General features: G+C 38.9%; 1 protein-coding gene across 1 annotated transcript in view; it reads right to left on the bottom strand.

The window, feature by feature from the left end:
* Positions 1-16,339: 16,339 nt before the first annotated feature.
* Positions 16,340-25,267, bottom strand: part of LOC118803195 (NLR family CARD domain-containing protein 3-like) — a 52,526-nt gene continuing 43,598 nt past the window's right edge. Inside the window, exons 6-7 of the mRNA XM_036563726.1 lie at positions 17,023-17,045; positions 16,340-16,899 (exon numbers count right to left, since the gene is read on the bottom strand). Coding sequence (XP_036419619.1) covers positions 16,355-16,899; positions 17,023-17,045 — 568 coding nt within the window. The 3' untranslated portion in view covers positions 16,340-16,354. The remainder of the gene's footprint in view (positions 16,900-17,022; positions 17,046-25,267) is intronic.

Raw genomic sequence — 25,267 nt, 5'->3', positions numbered from 1 at the left:
TCTATCTTGCAGCAAAAGAACTTTGTGAATTTTATGTATTCCACTGAGCCAAGCAATTTTGCTTATCCAAGTCTTTTAAAAACTATATTGTTTTTCTGTAAATCATCAGAGTTTGAAAACTGATGTTTTCATACTGCTTGCTGAAATGTTTTTGCAACGTCTCAAACTTGGTCTCTAAACAACCGTCAAAGTCTCAATATCAATAATTATTTAAAAAATCTTGCCTTTTAAGCACATCTGTATTGCAAGTCATGGATCAATCAGTGTGGTCCAGCCTATTCGGAAACAAGGGACCACAAATCTGTCACTTATGCTCTGATTGTGACCAAAATTGATATATACATTGAAAATAATCAGCTGAGGAAACGTATGACATTGGCTTAAGTTGGCTCTTACAATGCTCAACATACTGCCATCAATCTAAAATGTAATTATTCCTGTCTAAGATTAAAACAAAGACATGACTATTGTTTCAAATTATGCATCTTAATGAGAATGAACATTTTACAAATATGGGTAGGTCGCTCAACTGTACAGGAAATCATATAATTTGATTTCAACAAATTTTAATTTGAGCAAGAGGTGTTTTATATTTCTTTGGCCACCAGAGGGAGCCAAATAAGTAACTGCAAATGTCAATGTTGAACTAATTAATAAAAAATATACTATTAGTGGAAAGCTTTACTGTATGTCTTTAGGTCAAGACCATTTCTGTATTTTATGTTTTCCACTGTGCCTGACAATTTTGCAAATACAAGTCTTTTAAAAAACTCCGTATTGTTTTTCTTGCATTGTCTCAAACTTGGTTTCAAACCCGTTGAAGTCTCAAGATCAATAATTATTTAAAAATCTTGTCTTTTAAGCACAATGTTATTACAAGTTATGGAATAATCAGTTCGGTCCAGCCTACAAGGGACCAAAAATCTGTCACTTATGCTCTCTTTGTGACCAAAATCGATTTGTATATTGATAATAATAAATTGAGGAAACGTATGACATTTGGCTTGATTCTGCCTATGTTAGCTCTTACAATGTTCAATTTACCACCAAAAATCTAAAATGTAATTATTCCTGTCTAAGAATAAAAAAATAAAAACATGACAATTGTTTCAAATTATGCAACTTAATGAGAATTGTCACTTTGCAAATATGTGTAGGTTGTACTGTACAGGAAATCCTATTATTTGATTCAGCAAATTTTGTTCAGAGCAACAGTTTTTCTCTGGCCACCAGAGGGAGCCAAATCAGTAACTGCACGTCATTGTTGACATATACATGGAAAACTTTACTGTATGTCTTTAAGCGAAGAGCATTTCTGAATGTTATGATTTCCACTAAGCCCAACAATTTTGCCAATACAAGTCTTAAAAAACTTTACGTTTTTTCAGTAATATCTGAATTTAATAATATCACAGTTGAAAAACTTTTTCTTAAAACAATCATATTGAAAATATCATGACTTTTAAGCACAGTGTGGCTGAAGATTTGAATAAATTGATGTGAACTGGCTTATTCTGCCATAAAAGGCTATTAATACACCAATAATTGTCTGAATATAACCAAATTTGACACAAATATACAAAATGACAAACTGACAGTGTATTATGATTTCACAGAATTATACTCCTCAATAGTCAAAGTAATTGCAAGGTGGAAACTAATTCCCAAAATGGTACTTGGTTTCTTATTGCTCCGTATGGATAAATTCTTAAAAAAAAATAGGGCTGCTGTGGGTGGCTTGTAGCTCACCATGAAAGCATCTGCCGTTGAAGATTAAGATCATGGGTTTCATTCCCTGTCACAGATGTTGGATGTTGCTGTAGCAGTTCTTGTGAACACACACTTAATTATCTTAATGAAGGGTCTTTTTTTTGCTGCCTTCTATGTTCAGAGACAGGAAATTTGTTTATGCTGCTACGTTGTCCTAAAATGGTGCATGGTTCCTTGTTGCTTCCTTTCAATAAATTGTTTCAAAAACTGCAGTTTTGCCACAGACGTGTTGTGGCTCACCATTAGAGCCTCCGCCTTTGAACTCTAGGATCGTGGGTTCAAATCCTTGTCATAGATGTTAAAATGAGTTGCATAGATTGTAGCAGATGTATCACCTAGTGGTTGTAATCATAGTTAAAAAGGAGATCTTTGTTAAAAATCTAAAGATCTGCTGCATTCTAAGACCAGGGGCCACTTCTTTACTCCTCGATGTCTTCCTGGTGCTTGGACCCCGCAGATTGCTGCTTGCCGCGGCTATATTTTACATTTATATTTATATTTTGTGCAAAAAGATGCTGTTTAACTAAAGTTATTTAATTTTATTCATAGTTGATTGTTGTTCTGCACTTTTGCACGTTGCAATTTTTGGAAAAATAAAATAAAATTAAAAATTAAAGAGGTTAACTTTCAGTAAATGCACTGTCTGCTGGTTTACTTTGTTACTGTTTAGTACAGCATGTTCAGTACTGCACTTAGTACTGTATAACTTGGCAGGGCATCATCAGAGAAGATACTATTGTCTATTGGCCTGTTACCACCTCACATTAATCTATATTAACCTACATTACAACAGACGGATTGTAGAAAATGAATAATTAAAAACAGCACAATGTGACCAACTAATTAGACTTGATGGATTTAAACATTTATTTAGATGTGTGTCCTGCCTAGTGGAGAGAACATATAGACAAAAAAAATGTAAAATTTCAGATATGAACATTAATGGGTCAGCGACATACACCCTGTATCCATTAGGCATGCAGCAGCTTTGTGAGATCCTCTCCCTTTTGGGTCATCTGTACTTGAGAACAGCAACCATTGCTAGAAACCTATGTCTGGAAGGTACTGGTAATCTCCATCTCTACAGGCACTTAAGTCCTGCAAACAGGAATAAGAGATTATTGCATGCATAATCCATTATTGCATTATAATCATGATTATTCAAGCAAAAGAAAAGACATTTCAGTAGTTGATGTATATACTACAGAATACAAAATGGACTGTATTAAATTTTAAAGGAATGTAATTGAACAGATTTTTAAGGTACATTCAACAGAATTTATAAAACTAAATTATGTTATGCCTTACACCAGACCAATCCCAGAGTCATTTCAAACATAAATACAAATGAATACAAAAAATGGTATGAATGACAAACAGGATCTTTTTAACATTTTCCATTCCACCCTAAACAACACAGCTTCATCATTTGCTATGGCTATAGGGCCATATAGTAGTTCCAAGCCTGGTCCTGGAGTAACCCCTACTCCTGATTTGTTGCCGTTTTCCCTGCTTCCAACAAACCTGAACCAAGTAGTCAGTTCATTAAATAGCCCTTATATAGTCAAAGGGGGGTAAAATGTGCCAGCATGCATAATATATGCAGTGCTGTGTTCTAACAATTTGTTCTACCTATCACCCTGTCCTACTGTGAGGATATTATTAGTATAGCACAGTAAGTCTTTCACTAAAATTCTCTAACTACAAACACAACACCAGCTCGCTAATAACGTTTCAGCTAGGGAAAAAGCATCATTTTAGCTTTTGGTTAAAGCTAAGTTAGCTAATCAGTTAGCATTAGCTACATTAAAAACCCACACAAAATATGAATGATACACTGATGAACGTTGACTGAAGCAGTTTTTTCATGTTGTAGACAAATCTGGCATCAATTATTCTTTAAATTAATCTTTAAGTATCAAACGTCAAAATACTCACGAAAGCATTTTCTCCAATTTGCATCGACCGTAACTGAATCCAGCCAAAACGCGTCCCACTGGTTTTGGATTTCCTCTCTAGTCACTCCTCGCTGCCCAACATATTTGATTGACTGATGATACAGCCTGTTAAATTACAATATGCGCATTATCTATATAACACCTATATATTATATGGTGCCTATATACACTACCGTCCAACAGTTTGAAATTAATGTTTAAAAAATCGCCAAAACCTGACAAAAATTACTGTAAGCAGAATTACAGTTCATGATGTATTATTTAAACTCTTGTTAATCCCAAAATATTCCAAAAACTGAATAAGACTCTCTAAAAAGCATTTTATAAATAATATATAGATAAACATTACAAATTATTGTATATAAAATAAAAATTATTAATATGAGAGGCGAGTCCAAAAGTTTGTGTAACATCACATTTTAAGCTTTAGCATTTAACAATTTAACCTTTAGAACACAAAGGATACTGTTCATTAAAAACAGTTGAAATTAATGCTAAACTCTTTAAAACAAAGGATGTTTCCTTATGGGTTTTTTAGTAAAGGGAATGATTCTACTAGGAACCATGAATTCTATTTAGAACCATTTCATGCTTAAGGGTTCTTTGCATTGTGAAATGGTTCTTCAGATTTATGAAGAATGTGTTGTATATGGTTGTATACAGAACCAAAAGGGGTTCTTCTATTGTTACAACCTTGACATCATAATACAAGAAGAACCCAACAGGTTTCTTCTGGCTGGAAATGACATAAAAAGTGACAAAAGACTAGAATAATTGTGCCAGAGACACAAATAAAAAAATGAACTATTTCTATGCTTGATTCTATATTTGTATGATTCTATATATGTTTAAAATTATTCATACCCTCAATAATCAATGGCAAAACCTTTACTTGCCATCACAGCAATCAAATAGTTCTTAAAATTGCTAACAAGCTTTTTGCGTGTCTCCACTGGGATTGTGGACCACTTTACATACACTGGAAGATGCCGTTCTCACGCCAGCCTCACATGAACCCCGGGAATGCCAGCGCTGCCGAGGGCCTTGCAGACCCACGCCACCACCCCAGCCAATCTTCACCTCCTGCAACTGTTTCGCTGCCATCAGCTCGCCGCCTATGCCTACACCTACGCCTACCCCTTCGTCGACCCTATCGCCCGTCCCAGCGCCTCGGACCTCATCGCCCGTCCCAGCGCCTCGGACCTCATCGCCCGTCCCAGCGCCTTGGACCTCTACACAGGACATCGGTTTTTCTATTGTCAGCCACTTAAAAGTAAAAAGTATGAATAGCAATGCCACCATCTCTTGTTTTCCAGGTGCTTGTGTTCTAGACATAGCCAAGCACCTCCCCTCCGCTCTCAACAGACACAACGCCTTCTGGACCGTGGTTATTCATGTTGGGACCAACGACATCTCTGCCCAGCATAGTGAGGTCCTGAAGGAGCACTACCAGACACTGCTGGACACCACTAGGAAGGCGATGGACACCAGGATTGTCATCTCTGGACCTCTTCCCACGTACAGGAGGGGAGCCCAGCGGTTCAGCAGGCTTTTCGCGCTGCAGTCCTTGCTCCTCGGCTGGTGCACCGCTAACAGCCTAGGCTACGTGGACAACTAGTCTTCGTTTTGGGAGCAGCCAGTGCATTACTGGAGGGATGGGCTTCACCCTAGTCATCTTGGATCAGTTGTCCTCTCACAGAACATCGAGAGAGCCATCCACTGTAGCGCAAACAATAATCTTATAGCTAACACTAGAAATGTTAAAGCTAATAATGCTAGTGCTAATACTGAAAATAAGGTAAATGCTAGTGCTTATACTACAAATAAGACAAATACTAATAAAACTAATGTTGACATTTCTAATGTCTGTACCGCTGTTATGTCTTATAACATTAAGACTGTGACTGTTGCCCGTCCGATTCGTAGACATCGTCATCAAAAAATCTGTCCTAGCAGTCTTACTAAAGTCCAGGTAATTTCTCGTAGTAGCAGCGACAGCAGCTCTCACATTAAACTTGGCCCACTCAATATATGATCCCTGGCACCCAAAGCAGTTATTGTAAATTAAATAATAACCGATAACCAACTTAATATGCTGTGTCTCACAGAGACATGGGTCAAACAGGGTGAATATTTAGCTCTAAACGAATCTACCCCGCCAGGTTTCAGCTATTATCACAATCCACGTATTAGTGGTAGAGGTGCTGGTGTAGCTACGATCTATAATACAAACATAGGCATCACTCAGACTACAGGCCATGAAACAAACTCCTTTGAAGTCCTGAGTCTTAAAAGTGCCAGCCCCTGTCCTGCCTCTAAATCAAATAACTTTATATTATCTACAATCTATCATCCCCCAGGCCCTTGCTGTAAGTTTCTTAAAGAGTTTGCAGAGTTTCTTATGATTATAGCTCTCTCTTAGGATAAAGCTCTGATAATAGGAGATTTTAACATTCATTTTGAGAATACTCAAGACCCTTTAAAAATAGCTTTTGAAGCACTTCAGATGCTATGGGCTACAGTCAAAATGTGATAGGGCCTACACACCGCTGCAACCATACCTTAGATTTAGTTAGGGCTGGGATAGCTACTGAAAAATTAGTAGTTAGCTACTTTGGTACTTTTCCAAAATGTGTAACTAGCTACAGTTTAGCTACTTTTCAAGAAAAAGTAGTCGCTACTTTGTAGCTACTTTTTGAAAAGTAGTGCACTACTTTTTAGCTACGTTCAAAGCGCAATTGTCAGAATGTTTGTGAATCTCCACATGGCACACCAAACAAGCCCAACTGAAAGTGTGAACAAGACACTGCATTTAATCACGTGCCAGAAAGAACATACAATGAAAAGTTGTAAATATACAAAAATATCACCAAAAAGTAAGTTTAAGTGTAACTAACAATCAAACTTACACAACCAAAGGTGTGATATCCAACAAAAATTTAGACTAAGTAAAGGCAAAGTCAATCATTTCAGGTTTTTCCTAATAAAATCAACAAAAATAACCGGATACAAACCAAACAACTTCGTGCAAAGCATTGTCATATGTGGAAATAAAACTGCTCCTATTTAAACATTTCAGCAAGATCTGTACAGACATGACATTCAGAGTCCTTTGTTAAGCTTCAGCAACACTTTAGCCTCAAAATTCTCATCATCCTCCTTTGCTGTGAAATCGTTATAACACACAGTTCTAACACAGTTTTCACAATAAATGGTCTTAAACGCTGGAGTTAACGCATAACTGCTAATTCACCAACATCATTTTTGTTGAAAGGACAAAATGCCTCTTCTTAACATTTCGGTTGCCGACCCCTGAACTAAGCCTAATAGTAAGCGGTGATCAGCATGTGGGACCAGCGCGTGACTATTTGCTCGAACTGTCCGTGGATCAGTCAGGATTGCACAATCGCCACCAGCTCAGTTAACGACTACGGTTCAGATTTTGTGCGGATTAACTGAAGCCTGTAGCGAAATTGTAGCGAAAATTATCGCTATAGCTACACAAAAATTTGTAGGCGCTACAGCTATTAGGTACATTTCATAAAACTGTAGTGGCTACAGCTATTAGCTACAAATATTTGTAGTTAACTACAAAAAATAGCGTGCCACTTAGCTACTCTTAGCTACTAGTACTATCTATGGGAATCAGGATAGAAAACTTGGTAACTGTCTCTCAGAATGAATGCATCTCCGATCATTACTTAATTATGCATGAAGTCGTTTTGGACAATAATGTTTGCGTACCATCCCACTATCAGCACAAGCGAACTATCACTGCCTCCACTATAGATGCCCTTACAAATAGTTTACCAGATTTATCAATCATCCCTGCCCTGTTGGGCTTTGATGATCTTGAAAATAATACTGAAATTCTGCAATCCACACTTCAGTCATCTCTTGATAATGTGGCACCGATTAAGATGAAAAAAGTTAGAAGAAAAAGCTTGCACCATGGTACAACGATGTATACTATGTGTACTAAAACAAAAAAGCTCGTAGTCTGGAACATAAATGGCATATATCAAAACTAGATTGTTTCCGAATTGAGTGGAAAAACAGCACCATAGAATATAAGCGTACCCTAAACACAGATAAAGCATCATGGCTTTTTGAGAATAACATGACTAATTGAGAATAACGAAAATAATCCTAAAATCCTGTTCGTGACTATATCTAAAATAACTGGTAACATTAAACACTTTGAAGATGACATTCAAACAACATACAGCAACAATGATTTTAGCAGATTCTTCAACGATAAAATAGAAAATATTAGACTACAAATCCAAAATCTGCCTATAGGTCTAATATCACAACATGATGAGTGCCCTGCCAGCCCAAAAGTCCAGTTGCTATCTCTTAGTCCTATCCAACCAAATGAATTAGTCACACTGATTAGCTCATCCAAATCATCAACATGCATTGCTGACCCAGTACCCACAAAACTGCTCAAACAGATTGTCCCCTGTGTTGTTAAACCCCTGTAGTCCATAATAAATTCATCCCTCAGTCTGGGATATGTACCAAAATCATTAAAACTTACAGTCATTAAACCCCTACTTAAAAAGCAAGATCTTGATCCCAATGAACTCGCCAACTATAGACCAATTTCCAATCTCCCTTTCATTGCTAAGATCTTAGAAAAAGTGTTCTCACACCAACTGTGCACCTATCTTCTAAAAACTCTCCCCATGAGATGTTTCAGTCCAGCTTTAGACTCTTTCACAGTACTGAAACAACATTACCTAGAGAAGTAAATGATCTCCTTGTGTCTCTCAATAGTGGCCTTATTTGCATACTAGTCCTTCTAGATTTCAGTGCAGCATTTGATACTATCGACCACAACATCTTCCTTGATAGGCTGGAAAACCCGGTTGTTATCAAAGGACAGGCTTTGTCCTGGCTCTGATCTTATCTGACAGACTGGTATCAATTTGTCAGTGTAAACAATAAACATGACCAACAATTTCCTTCTTTTTAATCCTAACAAAACTGAGGTCCTACTACTTGGACCCAAAGCAGAGAGATCTCAACTCTCCAAATTTGAACTAAATTTAGATGGCCATACGGTCATTCCAAGCACTACTGCAAAAAATCTAGGTGTCATCCTCGATTCCAGTCTCTCTAAACAATGTTTGCAACATTGTTTCGCTTGTGTAACATCACTAAACTATGCAATATTCTAGCTCTAAATGATGCAGAAAAGCTGGTGCCTTTATAACCTCCAGGCTGGACTACTGAAAACCATTTTAGTTGGATGCTTCAACACTTTACTAAATAAGCTCCAACTGGTCCAGAATGCAGCTGCTAGAGTCCTTACAAGGACCAAAGAATTTGACATAATATGTTCAGCCTGTGACGCAGCCCTGTTCCTGGTAAGTTGCCAATTCCATAGTATAAAGTCAGCTGATAACACCGTAAGTACCACAGACAGGAACATCATTACAATTCCATGGAAGAACAGAATAGTGAACAGAACCTGAGCACAGGTCTGCCTAGCAGTTCATCTGTGCTCCAAAACTAATGTACAGAATTACATGGAATCCTGCAGTCTGCCCACTGGTAACATCGGCAACATGTGAATGTAAAATCATGCAAAAAAAATTTATTGTTTTTATTAAATTTTTCTTAAGTGCTGTTGTTTTTCATTCTCTTCTCATGTTTTTCTATACTGTTTTTATTTTGCTCATATTTATGAAAACAACATTAATAAATTTGCTCACAATATTCCTTTATGAGACACTGCATGAGCTTAAGAGGTAAAATGTGTATTTTTAACATGGAAGATTAATTGAAACAATGGCAGCTAGTGTCACAAAGGGGGGCCAGAAACTAAAGGATGTCTGCATATTTGGGCAATTTTCTGATAATTTTAGTGCACAATTTCAAATATTTGCTGATTTTAACATGATAGGGAAAAACATTAAATAAACAATGTGCCACAATTTTTGCACAGGCCATGTGTAATGTTTTATTTTTTAGCTGACAGACAGTACAGACATGTTTCACACTGCCTACCTCAGCATGCTAATATCATTCTAGCAAAAAAACCCACTACTTACTCAAAAAAGAAATGGTTCCATGCTGACCCATGTTTCAATAAAGGATTTTATACTTTTTCTAAGGACGGTGTGCCCAGGATTTTTTTGCTTTGGGATTTATTTTGCACATGCCTTGTGGATGCGGATGGATACTTTTTTGGGTTTTTTGCCTCTCTCAGCATGGAACCTTTTCTTTTTGAGTTTTCTGCACCCATGCCCCAGGAGCACCTGTCTTTTTGTTTCATTTCTGTTGACCCACTAATTACTGTTATCAATTACATGAACCTTCCACTTTAGATATCATTAAGGTGAATGACAAGTACCAACAAAACCCATTATAAACCATCTCTATTATAAATCAAGCCAAAAAAATGAAATGAACCCTAAACATGTAACAGATTAATACATACATACATACATACATACATACACACACACACACACACACATCATCTAAACCATTCATCCTTCTGGGTCGCGGTGGGCGCTGGAGCCTATCCCAGCTGTCATTGGACGGAAGGCAGGACACACCCTGGACAGGTCACCAGTCCATCGCAGCAGACTAATACAGATTTATATAATATACTCAAATTATAAAAAATAAGTCAACGTTCATCATGACCTACTTTATTAAAGTGTTTAGCTACTGCAGTTCTCATCTTTATTTCTAATTGCATAATTACGTTCACCGATTCTTGCTTTAATTGTCATTTGGTTATGCCCACATAGCTAACGCTGTGTTCTGAGTGGTGTCAGAAACTGGCATGTACCCGTTTTCCCATGTGTGAATTGCACTCAAACAGCCAACAAAGTTGTATTTACCGCTGGTAAACTCAGGATTCTAGATGACACATGAGTTTATGAAATGTGATGTGTGCACAACCTTTCACCTTTTACACAAGTGAAAAACACTAACCTTACAGTAAATGTGAAAAAATTTATAACTGAGGCACTTCTGTTAAATCTGTGTATTTTTTAATACAATAACAAGAAAGCAAGATATGTGTTCTCCAGATCTCCAGATTTCTTTTTCTGTGTGGTGGGCATCTATATAAACCAAGTTTAGTCATATTTACTAATTAAACCTTGGACGAGCACCCGAGCACAGCACACGACCACATGGACAAACTAATAATAACTAATAATAAACCACAAAAGTCAAAAAAGGTTATCTTGCCCCAAACTCTGAACACCTTTTTAGTTTGAGAATGTATCTAATTGTTACTATAATGCAACTTTAACATTTAAAATGACCCCTAAAATCAGAAAAGCAGGAAAAGACCAAATGTTTCCATCCAACTGGGCTCAGACCAGTTGGTTCTACAGATTTGTATCTCTTTTATAATAAAAATGAGGAGGATCTAGATTTGCGTAATTTAGCTCAATGGGAGAACCTTTGGTTTTTCATGGATTTTTAAATAAAACCTATTTTTAAACATAAAATTTGTTTCATTCAATATTTCTTGAGTTTATTCAATATTTCTAGAGCCTCCAAACCCCCTCAATCAGGAATATTTATGTACAAACCTGATATGTCTACAGTACATAATAGATCACTTCTACATAATAGATCCTCCTCAATGACTGCATCTGTCAAAGCCTTTTTAAACACAATTTATGTTGTCATTAAATGTATCAGGTCCATTTACAACATTTATGAATTGGCATCACTCAGCTGTCCCTCTATTTCCTGATTATTTCTTGAACCACACTAGATCTGCTTTTATCTGCAGGTTTTAATAACAATACTTATTTCAAAGCTTCTTCTTAGAAAGTAAATTTGAATGAAACACAATCTGATTTATGCATATAATTAAAAATCTGCAATCTGCAAAATGTTTCCATGGAGGCATTACCAATGGGATAGTCCAAAGAGCTATTTGGCTTAAATATAGACCTCTTAAAGAGCCGAAGTAAGTGCTGAAATATGTCGGTCACACCAATAGCTGGACAGGAGACAAGTGTGTAATTTTTACATTGAGTGATAGCAGTGTGTAATAATATAACACTAAAGTGTCTTTGTGGGATCATGTAAATCATGTAAAAGGTCATATTTGCTAAAAAATGACTGAAAAAATAGAAGATTTGAACACAGGCAGGGGCAGAATTAGTGATTCTGAGGCTCTATGTGAAAGACAGGAATGGAGTCCCTGAATGCACATTTTTAAATTACTTGAGAATCTCGGCTCCTGAGCGCCACCACCATCTACATTGCAAAAAAGTGATCTTTGCAAGTCAGCTCATCTTAAATCTAGTTAATATATCTAATATTTCTCATTTGAGATTGTTTTGAGAATATTATAAGATTATTGAATTTACTTTGTGACAGTAAACATACTTAAGCAATAATAAGTGAAATTATCACACTGTATTGGCAAATAATCTTGCTTGTTTTAGAAAATAATGCTTGAAACTATCTGCCAGTATAGTGACATTATTTGGTACAGAGTAATGTTGAAGTAATGAGGTTACTTTTCCATACAGCTCTGTAGTCTCATCTTCCAGTCCTACTTGCATATACCATCATGCTAATGCTAATGCCAAAGCTGTTTCTCAGAAACCACGGCACAAAGCCAGAGCAGAATATCAGTCCCAGTCACTCCATTTGCAGAACAGATTTGTTCCACAGCAAGTGAGTCTCCTAAAGGCAGTGATCATAATGCAGAAAGAACATGAAGTCTCAGCCAGTCAAAGCGCCCTGGTAGATCCACTGGGCCCCAGTGTGCGGACAAAGCAGACACTCTTGTTTTTGGCGATGACTGTGTTGATGGCGTAAAAAAACAGAAACTCATAGTTTGATATAAGCCAAACATCAGTCTCCGAGCTGAATGAAAAGCTTCCTACATTACTGGCCAAACACACAACAGTGAAGCGGATCATTGTTCATGTAGGCAAGAATGACACAAGGAAGCAGCAGTATGAAGCATTAAAAAGTGACTTTAATAATCTCTTCAACACACTCAGGAAGCTCAGTGCGCAGTCATTTATCAGTGGTCTTCTGCCTTGGAATAAACAACTGGTTACATAAAAGCTGCTGAACAAAGGTTCATGCTCCTACAGTGATGGTGTCAGCAGTACATGTTTTCAGTTCAGACCTCGTGTGCCAGTAATCTCTCTCAGTACAGAACAAAAAGTTTGGACACTGTGAAAAATGTAAATAAAAACAAAAATCAATGATATGCAAATCATTTAAAGCCAATATTTAATTGAAAATGCTTCAAAGACAACATATCAGATGTTGAAACTGAGAAATGTTATTGTTTTTTGAAAAATATATGCCCATTTTGAATTTGATGCCAGCAACACGCTCCAAAAAATTGGGACGGGGGCAACAAAAGGCTGGTAAAGTTATGTAATGCTTAAAAAAAACACTTGGTGGTTAATTGGCAACAGGTCAATAACATGACTGTGTATAAAATGAGCAACTCAGAGAGGCTGAGTCTTTCAGAAGTAAAGATAAGGAGGGGTTCACCAATCTGTGAAAGACTGCACGATCAAATAGCGCAACAATTCAAGAATAACATTTCTCAACAAAACATAGCAAAGAGCTTTTGCTTTTCATCGTCTAAGGTACATAAGATTAAAAGATTCAGAGAATCTTTTGATGTTATTATTCAGTATTTGCTGGCCATGATCTTTGGGCCCTCAGACGGCACTGTATTAAAAACGAACGTGATTCTGTAGTGGAAATCACTGTGTGGGCTCAGAGAAACTTCTGAAAAACACTGTCTATGAAAACAGTTCATTGCTGCATCCACAAATGCTAATTAAGACTCTTTAATGCAAAGAAGAAAGCATATACAATCATGATCCAGGAATGCTGCCATCTTCTCTGGGCCTGAGGTCATTTAAAAAGGACTGAGGGGAAGTGGAAAAGTGTCCTGTGGTCCGACAAATCAAAATTTGAAATTGTTTTTGGAAATCATGGACACTGTGTCCACTCAGCTTGTTTTCAGGACACAGTTCAAAAGCCAGTATTCATGATGGTACGGGGGGGGGGCATTAGTGCACATGGTATGGGTGACGTGCACATCTGTGAAGGCACCATTAATGCTGAACAATAGATATGCTACCATCTAGATGACATCTTTTTCAGGGAAGGCCTTGGTTATTTCAGCAAGACAATGTCAAATCACATTCTGCACGTATTACAACAGCAAGGCTCTGTATTAAAAGAGTCCGGATGCTAAACTGGCCTGCCTGAAGTCCAGACCTGTCACCACTGAAAACACTTGGCACATTTTAAAAATGAAAAATCCAACAAAGAAGACCCTGCACTGTTGAACAGCTGAAATCCTATGTTAAGCAAAAATAGGAAAACATTTTGCTTTCAAAACTACAGCAGTCAGTCTCCTCAGTTCCCAAACAAGTGCTGTTAAAAGAAGAGGTGATGAAACACAGTGGTAAACATGCCCCGTCCCAACTTTTTTGGAATGTGTTGTTGGCATCAAATTCAAAATCAGTATATATTTATTCTCCAGGATTATCAACAACATTACCAACAGCATCATACTGTTCACCATGGTTGACAAACTAAGTCACTTACATATATGGACCCTGAATTAGTGTCAATTGAGAGATGTACTGAGTTTGCATACATCTATCAATAATGAATTTTTAATCAAAACAGGGAGTAATCTCAAATTATCCACTTGCGGTCTTGACACGTTACCAACCACATTTTTAAAGAACATGTTCACTCAATAGCAGCGGACATAGTTCAGACAGTAAACACCTAACTCCTGTCAGGTGTTTTCCTAACAAATTAAAAACTGCAGTTGTGAAGCCTCATAAAAAATATCTGGAATTCAACTCTATTGAGCAATTACAGACTGATTTCAAATTTTCCTTTCATTGGAAAAATGATTGAGAATATTGTCTTCAAGCAACTTTCTGTCCTTAAATAGCTGTCTAGACAAATTTCAGTCAAGTTTTTGGCCTAATCATAGGACTGAAAACACTCTAATTAAGGTTATTAATGATACTCTTTTAACTACAGACTCTGGAAAAACATCTGTTCTACTACTGCTTGATTGCAGTACTGCCTTTGATGCCAGTGACCATAAAATTCTCATAGATAGATTTGAGAACTGGGTTGGTCTCTCAGGAACTGTCAGCATTTTATCACTTTTAACATCAACAAGATCAGAGATGTTCTGACTAAAGCAGACCTGGAGAAACTCACCAACAACTTTATTTCTAGCAGGATTGATCCCTGTAATAGTCTCTTAACAGGACTCCCAAAAAAGACAAACACCTTTAGATGATTCAAAATGCAGCTGCCAGTATATTCTGTTCTGTTACAGAATATACATTACTTTAAAATATTACTTCTGGTCTAAAAATTGCTCAGTGGTCTAAGGCCAGCATATTTGATATGTGGCAGCGATATGAAACAAGCAGAACTCTCAGATAACTAGTCAGTTAGCCCTGCCAAAGGTAAAGACTAAACATGGAGAAGCAGCATTTAGCTACTACATTGCTCTTAAATGGAACCAGTTCACAGAGCAATAGGAGAGCCCAGACACTGGAGACTTTTAAATCCAGGTTTAAAACATTAGTATGTGAGCAGTTTTCAACTCAGTTTAAACACTGTTAGCTCATCCAGCTCGTGTCCTCTTCTCTGCTTTATTATCCTTATTTAGTTTTTAATTTTCTTGCTTGATTTTTAATTAAATGATTTTTCTCTGTTAAAATCTATTGCTTTATTTATGTTTTAGAATGTATTAATTTTTATTCTTCTTCACTTTACATTTTTCTATTCTCCTTTACTTTTTAAATTATTTTGTATTTTCTCATCAGTAAAGTACTTGACAGCAGTGTATGAAAGGTGCTATACAACTAAACTTGCCTTATAAATAATGACAGAAAGTCGTAATAAATAATAATAAACATGACAGAAAATCATGCCAAACCAGCAGACTGAGTAGCTGATAAAATTCACCTGTGCTTTGTTTCTGCCAGCCTATAGTCATGTCTTTTCTAAGTAGGTGGCAGAGCCCAGAGAGAAGGAAACAATGGAGGCTTGAGGCAGAAATAAAAGGACTGAAAAGTTCCTGTGAATGTGCTATTTAATTTTGTGTACTGGCTTGAAAGCTAAGTGATTGATGTTCACAAGAAAAGGATAACTCTGTGTTTCCACACCCTTCTCATGGTGTCCTCACTCATCCCAGCCTCTCAAGATTTTCACAATCCTCCATCAGGTAATGTATATCTTTATATCTACTATCAGCTCTGACTACTGTTTGTCACAGTATTTTAGCTCAAATATATCTTTAACTATAAGCAACTGCCACAATATTTCTGACTGGATGCAGATTTGTAATAGAAATATATGTAAAGTATATTTATCAAATATATTGGTGAAAATGTATGAAAATGGTCAGAAATGTATTTTTGCAGAATGTAGTTTAATGTAGAAATATATTTTGTCATGAAACAATAGATCTGAAATGTGTCTTATATAAACACATGGCTGTGTATTTCTGTTGTGTTTAGTAATTTTTTCCTGCACTCACATTTTAGAAAAAAAATAGAAAATACATTTTTCAACAACCTGCTCTCCACCTGTCTCTCTCTCCCTTGTTATTCTATTTCACACAGACTCACTGAGGAGTCATAATAATTAACTCCAAACCCAGCGTAGAGCGGTTCAGTGAATGTGGTGGTGAGTGTGTGTAGGTGGGTCAGTGTGTGTGTGTTAGGGGAGATGGTGTAGAAGGACAGAGTGCCGGACCCCCAGTCCAGATACACTCCTACTCTGTTAGAGGGGGAGGGGGGGGCAGGTAGGACAGTTTCCTGATTATTGTGTCTGACAGAGTAACTGTTATTAGAGCAGTTCAGACTCCAGGAGTGTTTATTGAATCCAAACACACAGTCCGTACTGCGTCCTTTCCTCCTGATTCCTCTGTATGATACTGATATATCAGCTCCATCTCCGCTCCACTGAACCTCCCAGTAACAGCGTCCAGTCAGACTCTCCACACTCAGAACCTGCTCCCAGTACTCAAATCTGTCTGGATGATCTGGATAACGCTGATTTTCCCAAACATGCTCCACCTTTCTGTTCCTCTCAGCAAGAGAGAGATTTCTGTTCACTGTGTTTGGATCCAGAGTGAGATTAACAGCATCTGTACACACACACACACACACACACACACACACACACACAGATTAGAGAATATTAATCAGTGTGTGTGTGTGTGTGTGTGTGTGTGTGTGTGTGTGTGTGTTTGTGTGTGTGTGTGTGTTACATTTCTTCAGTCCTGGTTTCATCCTGATCTTTCCTCCATGATGCATCCTGAAGAACAAACAAACACATTTATACATCAAGTTAATACCGAATCAAAACAAAAATTAAGAATAACAGATCATTGTTATAAAACATCCCTTAGAACTTACAGTCCAGATAAAACTAAAAGAATAAAACTCATTATTACGATACAAAATATTCTTTAGACCATACAGTCCACATACACATTTTCTAAACCACTCATCCTTCTGGGTCGCTCGAGCTTATCCCAACAGTCTTTGGGCAGAAGGTAGGATACACCCTGGACAGTTTACCAGTCCATCAGACACAACCACACACAAGCAATTTCCAAAACGTCCACACAGAAGGAATCCCCTAAACACAATTATGTTATGATTATTATTATTATTATTATTATTATTATTATTATTATTACGTTGGCATGAAAAAAGCCGTGTGGGGATACTCACGAGTCCCCGGCTGGTGGACGAGAGGGTCGCCTCAATGCGTATTAAAATCACAGAAAGGAAAACTCTGATTGTTGTGTGTGCTTATGCACCAAACAACAGATCGGAGTATTCAGCCTTCTTGGAGCAAGTGGGCGGGGTTCTGGAAAGGGCCCCGCCTACAGACTCCATAGTCTTACTGGGAGACTTCAATGCTCATGTTGGTAATGACTGGGAGACCTGGAGAGGCGTGATTGGGAAGAACGGCCTGCCCTATCTAAACCCAAATAGTGAATTGTTATTGGACTTCTGTGCCAGGCGTAGCTGTGGCCAAAAGCTTGTTGGTGCCTGTCTTGGCGGTAACCCAAGAACCCCCGGGTGGACACCGGTGGTGAGGGAGGCCGTCAAGCTGAAGAAAGACGCCTTTAGGGACTGGATGACCAGAAGGACTCCCGATTCAGCCGATAGGTACCGACAGGCAAAAAAGGTGGCAGCTGCAACGGTGGCAGAAGCAAAATCCAGGGCGTGGGAGGAGTTTGGTGAAGCCATGGAAAAAGACTTTCGGTCAGCCTCGAGGAGGTTCTGGACAACTGTCCGGCGACTCAGGAGCGGTCGGGGTGGCTGTGCCCAAGCTGTATTCAGCAGGGGTGGAGAAACTCTGACTTCAAATGAGGATATTGTCGGTCGGTGGAAAGAGCACTTTGAGGAACTCCTTAATCCGGGAGACATGCCTCCCTCATGGGAGTCAGGGCCAGAGGCCTCTGGCGTGTCAAGCTCCATTTCCATGGTGGAGGTCACTGAGGTAGTTGGCAAGCTCTTCAGTGGCAAGGCACTGGGGGTGGATGAGATTCGTCCGGAGATGCTTAAGGCTCTGGATATTGTGGGGCTGTCGTGGCTGACATGCCTCTGCAATAGTGCATGGACCTCGGGAACAGTACCCTTGGACTGGCAGACCGGGGTGGTGGTCCCTGTTTTCAAGAAAGGGGACTGGAGGGTGTGTGCCAACTATCGGGGTATCACACTGCTCAGCCTCCCTGGGAAAGTCTATGCCAAGGTGCTGGAAAGGAGACTTTGACCGATAGTTGAACCTCAGATTGAGGAGGAACAATGCGGATTCCGTCCTGGCCGTGGAACAATGGACCAGCTTTTCACCCTCTCACGGATTGTTGAGGGGGCATGGGAGTTTGCCAACCCAGTCTACATGTGTTTTGTGGATTTGGAGAAGGTTTACAACCATGTTCCCCGAGATATCTTGTGGGAGGTCCTCCAGGAGTATGGGGTGCTGGGGTTACTACTCCGGGCCATTCAATCTCTGTACGCCCGGAGTGAGAGCTGTGTTCGTATACTCGGCATTAAGTTGGACTCTTTCAGTGTTAGCGTTGGACGCCGCCAGGGTTGTGCCCTGTCTCCACTCCTGTTTGTGATATTCATGGACAGGGTGTCAAGGCGTAGCCGGGGTCAGGAGGGCATTATGTGTGGAGGCCGGAGGGTGGCGTCTCTGCTATTTGCAGATGATGTTGTTCTTTTGGCTGGATCACATGGATGCCTCCAGCGCGCACTGGAGCGGTTTGCAGCTGAGTGTGAAGCAGTTGGTATGCGGATCAGCACCTCCAAGTCTGAGTCCATGGTCTTAGCCCGGAAAAGGATGGCATGCCCACTCGAGGTAAGGGGAAAGGACTTGCCCCAGGTGGAGGAGTTTAAGTATCTCGGGGTCTTGTTCACGAGTGATGGGAAGAGGGATCGTGAGATCGACCGCAGGCTGGGACAGGCGGCAGCAGTAATGCGGTCGCTGTACCGGACTGTAGTGGTGAAGAGGGAGCTGAGCCATAAGGCGAAGCTCTCTGTTTACCGATCGGTCTACATCCTGACCCTCACCTATGGTCATGAGCTGTGGGTAATGACCGAAAGAATGAGATGGCGAATACAAGCGGCGGAAATTAGCTTTCTTCGCAGGGTGGCAGGCTACACTCTATTTGATAGGGTGAGGAGCTCGGCCATCCGGGAGGAGCTCGGAGTAGAGCCGCTACTCCTCCGCATTGAGAGGAGCCAGCTGAGATGGTTCGGGCATCTGATCCAGATGCCCCCTGGACGCCTCCCGGTGGGGGTGTACCAGGCACGGCCTACCGGAATAAGACCCCGGGGACGTCCTAGGACCCGCTGGAGGGATTATATCTCCAAGTTGGCCTGGGAGCAGCTTGGGGTCCCCGGGAATGAGCTGGAGGAAGTTGCGGGGGACAGGGTCATCTGGGATTCTCTGCTCTCCCAACTGCTACCGCGACCCTATCTGGACTAAGCGGTTAACGATGATGATGATGATGATGATGATGAAAAAAGCCAACTTACAGTTCTTTGTAATCTACTTCTTATTATTATTCTATACTCAAAAAATAAATTCTACTCCTCCCACAATTTTCAAGCTAGAACCACGAAACTTTGCAGGTTCGTAGGTCCTATACCCACAGAGTGTGTGTGTGCTGTTCTAAGCGATCCGACATATGATTTTCATAAAATTATCATTCAAAGACGATATTTTTTCCCATAGGAAATTAATGGTTAGAATGTTTGGGACATTCAGATTAACTGGCACAAGTGATGTCACAATGGAATCTCTCACACAGACACTCACACACAGTAGACACAGACTCACACGCTTACAGCCTAATGCTCAGCAGTATCAGCACAAATAATGAATTTAAGATGGAACTGCCTTTAAAGCAGCACTGAATTTAAGATGGAACTACATTTAAATTTGAATATGAGGAGGCTGTAGTGAACATCACCATCTGGTTAAAACAAAGTCACTCCTGTTTACAAGAACTCTCCACATTACCCAAACTGAAAGGTTTGGCTCCACAAAGTCTGAGGTAAAAGCCATGAAACAGGATTAAGTTGCCAACAAGTTTTACAGCTTAAAAGGACGTTACCTTGGGAGTCTGGACACTGTGGGAGGTTATCAACCCCCCTTGCTCCATAAGGCATGCCAGGCAGCTATAAAGCCCTGCCTGGAATCCAGCTTCAGGCCTCACCAAACTCTTAACTAAACTTGTAATTTACAAGAAATCAAGTTTCAAGTTTGCACCAATACAGAATTGTCACCATTCAACAGGGTTCACTTCAAGAAGTCTGGAGACACCAAGAACGAGGTTGTTATGAGAATCTATAACAAAGTTAGCCTTTTTAGATTTTATTACCAATTTAGATATGCAGCCACAACACCCCCAAGTGGTGAGAATGAGACACAACACACCACCACCGTGAGGACATGTGCTTGTAAAGAACCCAAGAAAACTTGTTGCGTTGTCTGCTTGATTATCAACATTTATATAATCTGTAAGCAATACTACTTGTTTTATTAGTCTTATTGTAACGTGTATTACCTAAAACCTGTATCTTTTTCTACTATTAAGTGCTAGAAATATGCAGTGTATTACTTTGATAACAGACCGAGACAACCATTTAATTGTAATGAGTTTAGACCATTGACAAATATGCATCCTGAATGTGTTTTTCTTTTCTTTCTTTTGTTCCTTTTCTTTCGTTGTCAATTTTATTTCTTCATGCACTGGGTCATATTCAGATATTACAAGCAAACATTACCTATGTTCTTTAACATGTGTTGTGTATCAGGTAACAAGGATTAAACTCTCTCTTATAAACATACCTGAATATCCTAGTTGTTCGTTCCTTGATTTTGAAATTTAAACCGATTTGATGTTATAAGAATAATGTTTATTTTTCTTTGTTTAAAACTAACAAACAAAGAAGGCAGTGGTTCTGGGGAAGGCGTTCCTAAAATTATGCACAACCAATCAGAGTTGGAAACAATGAATAGCTAATTAACCGTTAGGTGATGAGAACCTATCAGCAATCTGGCTCTGCCTCCAAAGGGTAGGGCCTACAGCCGAACAAAACCAGAGTGCACAACAAATTTGGGGGGTCCTGTGTTCTAGCAATAATAACATTAAAATTGCAAAACCTGCTACAAGGCACAGAATTTAAGGTGGAACTCTCTTTAAGGTACCACTAAAATTAAGATGTCACAGAATTTAAGGTGGAACTTCATTTAAGGTGGCGCTGAATTTAAGGTGGAACTTCAATTAATATAGCACTGAATTTAAGATGACACAGAATTTAAGGTGGATCTTCATTTATGGAAGCACCTAGCAACGCATTACCATCCACCTTGGATACTGCAGCATCCACTTAGCAACATTTTAACAACCATCAACATACATACATAAGTACATACATCTTCTAAACCACTTATCCTTCTGGGTCGTGGTGGGGTGCTGGAGCCTATCCCAGCTGTCATTGGGCGGAAGGCAGGATACACCCTGGACAGGTCGCCAGTCTGTCGCAGGGCAGACAGATAGATAAACATGCATATACAATCAGACACACATTACAACCATCAACAGTCTTCCACTATTTTAACATTTTACCGCAATTAGCTGGGTTTTTTTCAAGCTACCTTAAAGTTCATTCACGAACTTTCCCTTTCTAGTTATTATTATTACTATTATTATTACATTGGAAATATAACCTCAGTATGGCTAGCCCAACTAACAATGACTATCCATTAATATTTAGTCAATGAAAAAATATTTATGTGTAAATATTTTTTCATGTACTTTGTAAGTATTTTTTTACATAACTGTAAAGTGTTTAACTAAAGTCTTGGGTACACTACACAAGTCTTAACAGTTTATAAAAGGACTGGACATCTCTTTGGGTGACAAATATTGAGAATCACACACTAAACAATTAGGGATCACACACTGTGCAACTTTTAAACTGTTGCTCAAAGCGAAACGGAACTTACTGAACTCACATGAACTCACATGTTCTCCCATTACTAGGAGACGCAAATTCACAAATGTGGAGCGGCTGCTGGGTTTACTCTGCAGTTTGCACTGACACAGTAAAAAAGGATTGGATTTAAAAATGTGATCTGTGTGGTATTTTTTAGTTTTAAATGTACATAAACTTTACTTTCAACTCCATAAATCCTTGAAGTCTAACAAATTACATGAGGGTCCTATTATCACTTTGGTGTAGGCAGTGCAGTTGCTTCTGAATTGATGTTACAAACTTCAGAAACTGCCTGATTCATTATCTTTCGAGATAAAGATTGATTGACTACCATTATTTAAGAACTCCAGTGTGCAGCTCTGGTCCATACTTAGAAAGCTTAATGTGACAAATAGTTGTCCATTTTTGATTGTCTTGTATTCAGAAGTCTCTAAGCCTTTTTCTATTCAGGAATATTTGCAGGCATTCATAGATTATTTAAAATCTGTCAGTCTTACTGGCTTGGATTTGTATGAGAGACATTTCTCAATTTCTCTTCTTACTTCTTTTTACATACAGGGTACCACTTGTGAACGCTGTACTCAGAAAGGAGTTTATATCAATGGTAGAATGACTTATCCTGAATTTTTGCACCACTAAGAACAGATAGGCAGTTTGCTGAAATGGAAGACCAAGAGCATCATACAGGTGTGGCTCCACTGATTGATCTTGACCTAGGTTTAATAACCACATTTGTGCCTGACTATCTGTTTGCGAGTGGTTAAAAAAAATCTTTTTTTTTTTTTCTCAGTAAAATGCAACTAAAATCTTTATGGCGGTACTTCCCAAGGACCTTCTCCAGAAGACCCAGATTTTATTAAAAATGGCACAATGGAAGCCAATGAATTTAGGCAGTTTTTGCTTTATACCAGCCCTGCTGTGTTGTGTAATAAGTATCAAATGATAAGTATTTAATCTTCTTAGTATTGTCAACAAAGCAGTCTGAGACTGTACCAACCCTCAGGAAAACAGGAAAAGTTATCATGTTCGTGTCTTTTCCAGCTTTATGGTGTATCTATCAGCATGAATACTGATACATGAACATAGAGATGACATCAGATCTTCAGACTGATTCAGAAGCTAGGAAAGGTCTGTGAAGAACAAGGCAAGTCATGGGCCAGCTTATTTCTCTCTCCTGATCCCCCGCACTGCACAATAATATTATTGACATAGGCATATTAATTAAGTGTTCTTCTATATAAGATAAAATTAAGCAACTATGCAGTAGAGTCATTCACATGTTTATATGCCTCTGTGTTTTCATTGCATAAGTATTGTATTACCTGCATCCAGTTTGCATCCACTTTGTGCTCATAGTTAGAGTTATCCTGTGTTAGCCCAATTTTTAGTTAGACCATACCAGCGCATGCCTGATTAGTAAAGATGACATACACCAATCAGGCATAACATTATCACCACCTCCTTGTTTCTACACTCATTGTCCATTTTATCAGCTCCACTTACTATATAGGTGCACTTTGTAGTTCTACAGTTAGACTGTAGTCCATCTATTTCTCTGCATACTTTGTTAGCCCCCTTTTACCCTGTTCTTCAGTGGTCAGGACCCCCATGGACCCTCACAGAGTAGGTACTATTTAGGTGGTGGATCATTCTCAGCACTGCAGTAACACTGATGTGGTGGTGTGTTAGTGTGTATTGCACTGGTACGAGTGGATCAGACACAGCAGTGCTGCTGGAGTTTTTAAACACTGTGTCCACTCACTGTCCACTCTATTAGACACTCCTATCCTATCTGTCCACCTTGTAGATGTGAAGTCAGAGATGATAGCTCATCTGCTGCTGCAGTTTTTGTTGGTCATCCTCTAGTCTTTCATCAGTGGTCAGAGGACGCTACCCACAGAACGCTGTTGGCTGGATATTTTTGGTTGGTGGACTATTCTCAGTCCAGCAGTGGCCCTGAGGCATTTAAAAACTCAGCAGCACTGCTGTGTCTGATCCACTCAGACCAGTGCAACACAGTTCAGCACTCAAAAGCTTTATAAAGGCTCATATTGAGAGAGAGGCTGTTCACCGGGGAGGAAAACTCTGCTTTGTCAGCAAAGAAGTAAGACAGGCTGTTGGTTCACCAGTTAGACCAGGGGTTCCTAATCTTATCCACCAAGGGTGGCCTTAGCTGCAGGTTTTCATTGGAAACAAGCAGGAGCTCAGCTGATTCCCCTTAATCAGGAAAAAGAATTAATCATGAAAACCTGCAGCCACACTCTACAGAAACGATTGGACACCAATGAGTTAGTCATACATACTTATAGTATAAATCTGGTTAAAATTTTAGTCAAAAATTTAGAATAATATTGGATCTTTTAATTTTTTTTTTAACATACCCTAAAATTTGATTCTGTTTGCTTGTTGATAGGACTGAGCTCCAGAATGCTGCTCGAACCAATTCTGGACAACTTGGGCCCAATGGCACAGTGCATTTTCCTGCTGGAATATCCCATCATTGTGGGGCAGAGGTTGGCACCCCAATTTTAAGAAGAGCCATTTTGTCCTTTCAACAAACATCAAACCACCTGGGGAACCATGACATTTTATGTCAATTTTACCATCTTGGCTGTAAATATGTCTAAGTATGTGGTAATTTACTTGTATAGGCTAAAAATATAAAACGAAAATGCAGACATACTTTGCTCTGCTTTAAGCTTTAGCTCAGCTATAGCTACATTTTTCACATATCCACCATGAAAAGTGGAATAATTTTCCCATTCCACCTTAATGGTGCCTGAGGTGCCAGAATTTAACTTCTGCACCATTTAAGGTAGAGCAAGAAAATTCAGACAAGATTAAACATATCAGGAAACCAGCTGAGTGCTTATAAATGGAAATAAATCCATTGTTCTCCAAATTATCAGTGTTCATCTTAAATATTTATTTAATCCTTTGAGTGTATTTCAAACATGCTTCAAATATAAAAAAAAGGTTTAGAATAAT

The sequence above is a fragment of the Colossoma macropomum genome, unplaced genomic scaffold (assembly GCF_904425465.1).
Source record: "Colossoma macropomum unplaced genomic scaffold, Colossoma_macropomum, whole genome shotgun sequence".
In the NCBI taxonomy this organism is placed as follows: Eukaryota; Metazoa; Chordata; class Actinopteri; order Characiformes; family Serrasalmidae; genus Colossoma; species Colossoma macropomum.
Note: the sequence above shows the minus strand (reverse complement) of the source record. Positions and strands in the feature narration are given on the sequence as shown.